This window comes from Gadus morhua, chromosome 22 (assembly GCF_902167405.1).
Source record: "Gadus morhua chromosome 22, gadMor3.0, whole genome shotgun sequence".
NCBI classification, from domain to species: domain Eukaryota; kingdom Metazoa; phylum Chordata; class Actinopteri; order Gadiformes; family Gadidae; genus Gadus; species Gadus morhua.
In genome coordinates, this window is record NC_044069.1 from 3,806,300 (window position 1) to 3,817,423 (window position 11,124).

At 44.7% G+C, this 11,124-nt stretch overlaps 1 protein-coding gene across 3 annotated transcripts in view; it reads left to right on the plus strand.

The window, feature by feature from the left end:
* Nucleotides 1-8,468: 8,468 nt before the first annotated feature.
* The window catches only part of LOC115535443 (major histocompatibility complex class I-related gene protein), a 10,027-nt gene continuing 7,371 nt past the window's right edge, over nucleotides 8,469-11,124 (plus strand). For all 3 annotated transcript variants that reach the window (XM_030346654.1, XM_030346653.1, XM_030346652.1), the window contains exons 1-2: nucleotides 8,469-8,634; nucleotides 9,983-10,249. In XM_030346654.1, the coding sequence (XP_030202514.1) occupies nucleotides 8,580-8,634; nucleotides 9,983-10,249 (322 nt within the window). In that variant the 5' untranslated portion in view covers nucleotides 8,469-8,579. The remainder of the gene's footprint in view (nucleotides 8,635-9,982; nucleotides 10,250-11,124) is intronic.

Sequence of the window (11,124 nt, forward strand, 5' to 3'; positions counted from 1 at the left end):
TACATCTTGCGTGTTTGCCCCCGCATACACCACACCCCTCGACTCTATAGGGACCCCTGCCGCGGCCGGGGGGTCCTGAAAACCCGCGCCAATCCCTTCATCACGTGGCGACCCATGCAATACATCGATCTGTGTGGATATGTATAGACTCTCTTGTGCACTATCCAACCGCCCCACGACAGCGTTAAGTACATCTCGTGTGTTTGCCCCCGCATACAACACACCCCTTGTGTGTAAATCTCCTGGTGCCTCTAGCCCCACCACGTCATCTAGACATGGTTCGTTCGAAACATTTATCTGTGCTGCCTGATATAGAGCATTAGCCATGCTACGACCCCATGCATCAGCTGCAATTAACACCCGTCTAGTTCTATCTACGCCAACACATATTTCCCGCCTGTCTAAACAACCTTCTGCATACATGCCCCCACCCACCACATGGCCTACGCCCGACAAATGAGACGTATCGCCGGTTGCGTCATACCGCATTGTCATCTCTTCAAGTTCTAAATCCATAATGCTACCCCCACTATCAGATCTACGCCGTCTCTTGGGATTACCGTCTATAGATTTGAATTTCCTTTTTCTAGGGTTAATGGCGTTATGCATAGTGTACGGCTATAGTTTTTTTTAATGCCGATAGATAGAAAATAAAATAAAATTATATATATATATATATATATATATATATATATATATATATAAAAATTATATTTAAAAAAAAAACGTTAATTAGTCAGATATTAAAAGAAAAAAGTTTTATTACATGCAGTTTAAAACAAAAAAAAATACCCTCTCCACGAGATAAAAGAAAAAAACAAAAACACAAATCAAATAATAGCATTCACCGTAAGCTTTGCTAGTGTGTCATTCAACACAGACATCTCGGTACACATTGCCTGATAGGCATTGAGGTTAGCTTTGCAAGTAGATTCCAATAACCATAATTTTCGAGCGGTTTTAGAAGCTCTTAACACCTCTTCTGAGTTAATTCTCGCTATGCCCTGCGTGTTGCCACGCACAGCTGCCTCGGCCGCCAAATGCTTACGTTGAAGGACCACAATTGCACGTCCATTACTGGTCTCAGTGTTTGGGGATTCAGCAGTCATACGATCACGCGCATTTTCGAACCTGATAGCGATGAAGGACTGCTTCGTCTGCTCTTCGAGAGCCTGATATCTACTGTCACCACATTTACTCTGACGATCAATGGCTAAGGAGTTTACAGCCACCGTTGCAGTTAACACGGCTAATTTATCAGCAAATTCTTTACGCAATTTAGCATCTCGCAGCACAGCACGGTATTCACCATCAGCAATTGCGGGACCGGCTGGTAGCCGCAGCACCGCTACCTCATGAGCGATGGGACTCACGATACACGGAGAGTCGCAGATAGGGGCTTGAATGGTGTGTAGGGATCCAGATGCAGGACCTGCAGGCTGGTGGTGTTGTACAGGCTCTGCACTGGTGGTAGCCTCTACGGATGTAGCTGGAGAGTCGACCCACAGAGCTGGAGTGAAGTCGCTATGTTCCAGCAGCGATGAATTCCAGGACGCGTCCAGGATGTCGTCAAGACCAGCCCAATCATTGACGGTCAGCCCTGCTGGTGGCGCACACTGGGGATCTCCATAGACTATTTGTAATAGAAAAAAAAGAAAAGAAATCAGTATCAATCCCGTCATGATCATTACACTCTATAGAATATACACATGCTTTTTTTTTTCATTTAATTTCCTACCGTGTTGTATAGTCCCATCCGGTTGCACGGTGACGGTCTCTGTAGGCGACGCCGACACATGCACATCCACTTCCCCAATCACACGGTGGTTGGAATCAGTCCATGCCGCTCCATGTGGCGCAATTTGCGGATTTATGACTGCCTGTATAACCTGGGTAAAATTCTCCGGAGCTAGACCACCGTGGGTGGCGTCCTTGCGGGCCTTTTTATAAGGAATTTGTAGCTGTTCTATGGTCAGTGGTGGGCAGGGTATAGCCCCGCCTATTCCCGCCGATCTTTTCAAATTCTTCTTGGATAGTCGACTTGGAGTTGGTCCGGGGGTTCGCTGATTGACTTTGGCAACGATAGGTACTAAACGTGGATCAAAAACAAAATACAAAAAGTATTCAGGGGTTAGGTTTGGTTGTTTTAGATGTTAAATTAATAGATATTTTATTCTGGTAATACACCTATAGATATATTAATGGCGGACGTATTAACAACTTACCAAAACTACCGCTTGTCAGCACATTAGTCTGGTCTGCTAGAATCGGTCTGTTGAGCCGAATATCCTGCAAATCTGTTACACATTGGGAAAACACAAATAGATCAGTCAGATATAAACAGCTGATTCACATAGACATAGTCATAATATAATCATGATACACTCATATGAATACTTACAGTCAGTCGGCATAGTTGTGCAGGACGGATCGTTGTTGTTGTTTTTTTTTTTTTCTTCCAACTGCTACGACGCGTTTACTAACTTAGAATAGCGTGTCTAACGTCAGGGTCGGAGGTCGTACGCTCCCGTATCAGGGGACCCCGTATATTTATGCCTGATAGACGCCCTATCTGCATCATTCGCACCTAAGGCCCCGACGTCATAGACGCCTGTCCAATAGGTACTGGACCCACGCACACGTAGGTACCACAGGCCTACGCCCACTCGCCCGACCTTATACTGATAAATAAAGTTGATCCAAATACAGATGAAAAATTACTAAACTATCTTAATAGTATCATGATATCACCTAATATATTGTCAATGTGAACCAAAGTCGGTTTTCGTAATATAGTGGGATAGAATATAAAAAGCACATTATTACGTCTCTCACACACACACACACACACACACACACACACACACACACACACACACACACACACACACACACACACACACACACACACACACACATCAAATCACTCTGTATAGTACCAGGGAGCCATCAAACAGCCTGTGTCTTCCATAGACAGCTCCCCCATAATCAACATGGAGCCGTGGAGTGCCATGGTCGTCAGACATATGTGTAACAATAGAGGCGTTGCTTCTCCACAGACATTAAGGCACCGAATTATACAACCCCTCATTGTTCAAAGGCATTGGATTACACTTTTATCCTACACTACTTACAAACACATCTGTTATAAGAATTGTATCATATAATGCTACTGCTGTCCACATATTGTTAATAGAATCATAGCCCATGAAACATCTGTTGACACACTCTCTCACACACACACACACACACACACACACACACACACACACACACACACACACACACACACACACACACACACACACACACACACACACACACACACACACGAGACATCAAACAACACGTGACGATCTTCCTATCGACCGTGCCCCATCTCACACTCTCTAGGGCCTTGACTGTATGCCCACTGCCTCCATCAATGGTCTCGCCCTGCAAACCGCATAGATCACTGGCTATCCTTCCAACAACACATTGATCATTCTGCTAACATCCTGGCCGCTTTGACGACCGACTGTCCTGCCTACAACACGGTGATCTTCCTGTTAACACCCCTACAGTTCAGCCGATTCGACTACGCATATCCCTAGCACACCCCACACACACACACACACACACACACACACACACACACACACACACACACACACACACACACACACACACACACACACACACACACACACACACACACACACACACACACACACACACACACACCACACACACACATATACATACACACCCACACACACATACACTAATCACACCTCTGTCTACACAGATCCCGCACCCCAGCGACCCCTGCAGGTTCACCACTGGCATTACACGGATCAGCCCTACACGAAGGGGTTTATGGTTTATGACCCCTCATAAAACATAAACAGGAAGTACCTCTGTGAATCGGGATCCCCCCCTCCACCCCCACCCTCCCCAACCGGAAGTGTGTTCAGATAGGAATGGACCCAAACGGCATATGATATCAACTACTATCGTGACTCCTCAGGAACAGTTTCATTTCCAAGAAGGTCTTATTTGGGGCCATCCCCAGATGGATCCTGCTCCTCAAGAGCTTCCCCCCTCCACTGGGTGGTGTTCTGAACAGATGACCTCCTTCCTGTCCTCAGGCTGACTAAAGCTGCACCGTTTGCATCTGTGAAGGCCCCTCATTCAGAAAACCACTGGACTACAAAGACATGACTTCAGAGACGTTGAATCAACCTGGGACACATTTTGGAGACGCCAAGCATAATCCATCACCAATGTGGGACGCCACTGAAGAATTTTGTACATAATTTACGTCTCTGGAGACATTGGTTGTTCTGTTCTGGGTGCCCTGGCAGGAGAGCTGGGGGTGGATGATGGAATTTATTTGGCATGAGGTTTTTACCCTGCATGATTGTTTGGCCTTTTATGGCTCAGTGGTGTGTGTGTTTGGGTTTGACATGAGATGGATGATTTTTGAGCATTGCTTGGATTCTACTGTGTGTGTCTCCCACACACACCTGGCATGGGGTTCTACGTGTGTTTGGTTCCACCTGGCATGGGGTTCTACGTGTGTGTTCTGGGTTCTATGTGTGTCTGTGTCCGGCTTGCTTTGACAGTGCTAATGTTCATACGGGGGTCTGTGTGATTTGGCTTGGGATATTGGAATGGTCAAATAAATCATACCTGATGGACGGCCACACGTTTACTTGAGGGCCTCCAGTAGACATGAAGAGCCCTGAGCGACGCTCCGGAGCGATATCAACACATTCGGCAGGAAGGAGAGTATCCAACTCAAGTGTAAAAGGATGCAAGCGGCGTGTTCAGATCAGTGACTTCAAACCAGGACTACACCAATCAGGATCAATGGAGGATGGACACCCAAAGGCATTCCACAAGGAGAGTCTGAAGTTGGAAAGGGACCTAAATTGGTATTGAAGATGACCTTCAGACCTGTAATGAGACGGCTCTTCCTACCTGGCTGGATTGATGGAGAGCCCTGTAGATATTGTCTTGCTCTCCGTTGCACGTTTTCTCAGGCTGTACTGTATTTGTTTCGGACAGGACTAGCTGAATGATTGGTTCCCTTAAATCAGAACCAATCTGGGAACTCCAACTAGTGCGCTCTTCGAGCTGAAGTTGTGCTCTTCGAGCTGAAGTTGTGCTCTTCAGCTGAGGCGGTAAGGAAACCTTCACTAGGGATTCAAGGTGTAAGGAGTAGAATGTTTCAAAGTGTTCCATGGTACTCTGATGAAGACCGTTGTTATGTTCCACTGGCTGAGAGGAAGAACCCTCACATCTTCCTCTTGGCCTTTCTCCTCTGAGAATCCTGGCGCCATCTAGAAGGATATTCCAGCTCATTAACAGTCATATGTTAACAGTAAATCATCACAGTATATATTGAGAGTAAATCATCACAGTGATAATGTGTGATAATATATGATAATGTTTAATGCTGGCTTTCTTGCTGTTTAGGGTCAAAGTTAAATCATGAAGAGGCTTCTCACGTTCAGCTTCCTAAAGCAGGATGGAGTGGATCGCAGTTCATTTATAATCCTTACAAACAGGCTTGGGGCTTCAGCTAACTAAATATGCTATATTGGCTTTATTACAATAAGATTTATACTTAACTTCATTTTGATAACAACCATTAATCCGTAAGAATTGCAAATCAATAGATCGCTGTATTTGTGATAGATTTGATTAACTCACTGGCTTAAACCTGCAATCTTTCACTGATGCTTGGAAACCATGGCAACACAACCTTGTTACACAGGCTAGCACAATCGAGCTAGGACGCTTTAGCATAATTTTTTTTTTTTGTATTTTTATAAAGAATGTTGGATCAAATATTAAATATTTTTTTTAATCATCCAAATATAAAAATCGCTGCATTCTTGTTTTGCGTTATTTGGTCAATAATATCCAGAAAGAAAATAAGAAAATATTTCCATTATACTTTATTAAGGTTAGTTCATTTCATTTAGTTTAGTTATTGGGCTTTGTGTGACCAGAGACTATGTTTCTGATGATCTTCCTCCACCAACGTCCTGATATTAGATGTCTTATGCCGACAGACAAAACACACACACACACACACACACACACACACACACACACACACACACACACACACACACACACACACACACACACACACACACACACACACACACACACACACACACTCATATCATCTCATTCACTCACTAAATTCATGTCGTCATACACTAAAGACGCTCCACTTTTTTAAGTGGAGTCAATGAAATCATTGTTGTTATATTTTGTGCAGTTGTATCATTATTTTCCGTAGGTATTCATATATACGTACGGTTTATGAATATATACCATATACCTATAGCTGCATAATGTACAGCAGGCCTGTCCTTATATAGAAGGACCTCGCTGAGCACCTAATGCTTTACTGCAGGGTCTGAGGGTGTGGAGACCCTGTGGGGGGTGGAGTTTGGGTTTGGATTGTGGGGATTCACCATGCTCTCAATCATGGTGGGGTTCAATATGGACCATTCTACCTAGACGGATATGCCCCGAGTACACATACAGCCTACGAATTTGCAGGTTGCTTTTATCATTGTTGTGAACATTGCTACAACACGGGTCATCTAACCCCTGTCACAAAGATCAGCTTTTGAGTACTGCTTACCGATGATTGGATGCGTTTCCCTGAAAATGTATGCCCTGAGCTAGACGTTGTCCGCTGGCGTGAAGGCGCCTGTGTCACCCAATGGAGTGGGGGTTTTGGGGCTGAGTTAGACCGCATGGAGCCAAACTACTGTTTGCCCGTTGGTTTGAACCTGTCTTCTTTATCCAGGGGGGTGATTGGCCCGCGATACGCTCAATTCTCTGAGGAGATTGACGGAGCGGTCAAGAAGTACCCGAGTCCCCCCACTGAGCTTTACCCAGATACCCATCGGTGCACGTGTGCTACTAAGGATGTTACAATACATCTATTTTTATCAGATGCTGATGAAGAGGGTGCCCCAGAACACAGCGATGGTGGTATGGCGTGATGGGGTAATGCAACGTGCACGTAGCTATAGAAAATGGTGAATATTAGAAAACGTGACTTGAGTTGAGTTGGTGTGTGTGTGTGTGTGTCTAATGTGTATTGGTTATGTTATACAGAACAGGTGTTTGCTGATCGAGCACAATAGGATGATGCCAACACGGAGTGTGGATATTAAAATTGTGTACAACCTGAACATAGTGATTGTACGCACACTATCTGACTCTACTGAATCAGAGCTTCCTGCCGCCTGAGGGGGGCGACACCGAGCTGGTGGTGGATACGCCTGAACCCCCTTGCCCACTGCATCCGTCCGTTGGCGGATCTCATTGACTTTGCATGGGGTGATTCCGAAATGCATTGTGGGTCGGCCCGTTCCGTCGGCTCCGTCTCTTGCGTTCAGAAGTTGCGAAAATGTTAACTTTTCAGGCTGCAACGGATCCGTCAGCCAATCAGATCGGGGCTCCGTCGGCAAATACCACTCCCCCATCCGTCAGACACGCCTTCCGTCGTCCTTTGACGGACGGGTGCAGTGGGCAAGCTGCGTTATGGAGCGGATGGATGGCCCTCATCGATGCCGCGCAGTTTAAACTCTGAATGCCTGGGTGTTCTGAGATCTACCGCGGGTGTCTGCGTGGCTGCCATCATTGACAAGAAGGTCCGTTCAGACTGTTGGAGGTGTGCGTACAACAGTCCGAGTCACCGACGCCGTACATGCCTGTGGACCGTCTCAGCGTCATTACGGAACCCATTATAACGATATATGTGTTGTGTGGGGTAGATCCCTTCCAGTTACTTTTTGAAACTATTTTAAAAAACACAACGGGTTTATCAGTGGCACCTGAACAAATCGTAGGTTGCGAGCTGATTTATTTTTGATTTATTTTTTCACACACACGCATACATCACAAACACACACACTCAACAACACTTACGTACAAACACTGAACTATATATATCTAAACATTATATAGATAAAGATTAGATATAGCTAAACACTATGCTGGACATAATGTATATCTGAACATTATATTTTTCTGAACATTATTTGTAAGTGAACATTATGTACAGCTGAACATTATACAGCTGAATATGATGTAGAACAATTATTTCAGGGTCACACAAAGCTTGATCGCAGTTACTGTGTGTGTGTGTGTGTGTGTGTGTGTGTGTGTGTGTGTGTGTGTGTGTGTGTGTGTGTGTGTGTTAAATTAGTTTCACTTTGAAGTTCGCCTGAAAACGATTGACAGTCACAGACACACAAACACACACGTAAACACACACACACACACACACAACTACATACACACAAACACACACACACACAAGCCAATAAAAACACACAAACATACACTAACATACATGTGTTTAGTTAGTTTCACTTTGATGTTCTCCTGGTAACCAATGACGTCGCAGCTGTATTGAATTCCTATTGGTCCAGACCGGCCTCTCCCTCTCCCTCCGTCTCTTGTTCGCTGGTTTCCTGGTCAGTGCGTCTGATGCTCGAGTCGGAGTCACGTCTCTGTGGATAATCTCATCGAGCTGTTCTTCTGAATACATCGATATGAAGGCGCTAACGGGCCTGCTGCTGTTGGTCTTTGGTCACGGTGTGTCCTCAGGTAAGACTGACTCAAGTTTTTTACCTTTCAAAACTATCTTTCCAAAAGGTTGGTTCATGGTCCCTGAAGAGACATTGTTACATTCCCTAATTTTGTTGAAAATCATTTGATTATCCTCTGTAAAGAGGATAATCCACAACATGATTCAGCTTTTACTGTGAGTATTTAAACTAATATAAGAACATTTATTCTGGGTTCAACTGTGAAAACGAAACCAGTCTATTATCAGAACCAATCATTAAACTTCAGTTAGGAAGGAATCCGATGTGTACTTTAAGTCTATTTTTAATCCTAAATATTATATTAACACTCAAAGTTATTTTATTTTTAACTTCTTGGAGAATCATCATGCACGTGCACACACACATATACACACGCAGACACACAATAATATAATTATTATCATTGCTATCAATATATTGTTATGAAATTCAATAATTATATTATTATATTATATTAATTATTATCATTCCAATGATGGCAATGTGAAGATAGTTAAAATGCCGTAATCTAATACAGAAATTCACAAATATACTTGTAATAGTAAACATTGTAATAATTATTTAAATAATAGATTATTATTCATGTCATCTGTAATGATTAAGAAGAGGCAGCAGGTTGTGTTCAGTTGAAGGTCTGTTCAGCCAGTGCTGTGGGCTACAGTGAGATGTTTGGACGTCAATAAGATCAAACTGAAGGTTCCTACATTACCTGGACGCCAGGCGGCGGAGCCATGTGATAGGGGGCGAGGCCATATGACAGGGGGAGGGGCCATAAGGACAGTTACTCTGCGTCTCTCTCGTAGATCGCACCATCTTTCAACGCCTTGTTTAATACGACTGCATCACCGTATCTCACATGATCAGCAGCTCGCGGATATCACTTTCTCTCCAGTTAGAACTGATCATGATGACATCACTGCAATGAAGCAACACCTCTACCCAACGTGATCAGGCATGACATTTATGTGATTAGGGCATACACTTGTTTATATGTACGTCTTTTAAGAGTCATCTAGTGCTTGGTAGGCATATGACTAAGCCAGCTGACGGGCCTGCTCAGTTCCAGATTCTCTTTCATTAATCAATTCCTTGAACTAGCCTTTGATAATGTTCTGGCCCGCCACCTACTGGCTGGAAAAAATATTGTCCTGAGGCCAAACTTAGTTGCCGACCCCTGGTCTAGACTAGAGGGATGGACATTAATCGCATGTCTGTCTGTCTGTCTCCAGTGATACACAGTAGTAACCTGTCTGTCTGTCTGTCTACAGTGATGTACCGTATTAACCTGTCTGTCTGTCTGTCTACAGTGATGTCCCGTATTAACCTGTCTGTCTGTCTGTCTACAGTGCTTCACTCTCTGCAGTATTTCTACACGGGGTCATCTGGACTCACAGCCTTCCCAGAGTTTGTTGCTGTTGGGATGGTGGATGGAGTTCAGATTGGATACTATGACAGCAACATCCAGGGAATAGTCCTCAAACAGGACTGGATGGAGCGGTACGCCAGAGATGACCCCGACTACCTGGAGAGGCTTACTGGAATAGCTAAGGGTGACCAGCAGTGGTTCAAAGTCAACATTGGGATTCTGAAGAAGATCTTTTACCAGATAGGAGGTACGATTATATCTACTGTCTGACCTCTCACATGGAGATATCCATCATTCAACCCCATGATAAAGATTCACCATACTCCTAAACACACACACACACACACACACACACACACACACACACACGCACGCACGCACACACGCACGTACGTACGTACGTACGTACGTACGTACGTACGTGTGTGATGTCTGTGTGTGTGTGTGTTCGAAAGTTCAGTGATTGAAACAAATAGAAGCCCGGGCTATTGAAGTTTTAGATATTTTATTACTGTCCTTCTCAACACTCTCTGATCTCACTAAAAGGCTGGCAGAACAAAACAGCAATATCGATGAGATGCGCTCTGCATAGAGAAGAAAGAATACCGACATTGAATTTGCAACATTTTTGCAACAGATTATTCTAAATCTGCCCATATATGGACACGTCAGAATGTTGTGGTTTCCACTGGCTACAAAGTTGCATCTGTGGCTGCTGGTAATGCCACCACTAAGAAGTACACTCTAGGGTGGTGTAGGGTGGTGTAGGGTGGTGTAAGGTGGTGTAGGGTGCTGTAGGGTGGTGTAGGGTGGTTTAGGTTGTTGTAGGGTGGTGTAGGGTGGTGTAGGGTGGTGTAGGTTGTTGTAGGGTGGTGTAGGTTGTTGTAGGGTGGTGTAGGTTGTTGTAGTGGTCTGTAGGGTGGTCTGTAGGGTGGTCTGTAGGGTGGTCTGTAGGGTGGTGTAGGTTGTTGTAGGGTGGTGTAGGGTGGTGTAGGGGGGTGTAGGGTGGTGTAGGGTGGTGTAGGGTGGTGTAGGGGGTGTAGGTCGGTGTAGGGTGGTGTAGGGTGGTGATGTGGGCTGTAGGGTGGTGTAGGGTGGTGTAGGGGGCTGTAGGGTGGTGTA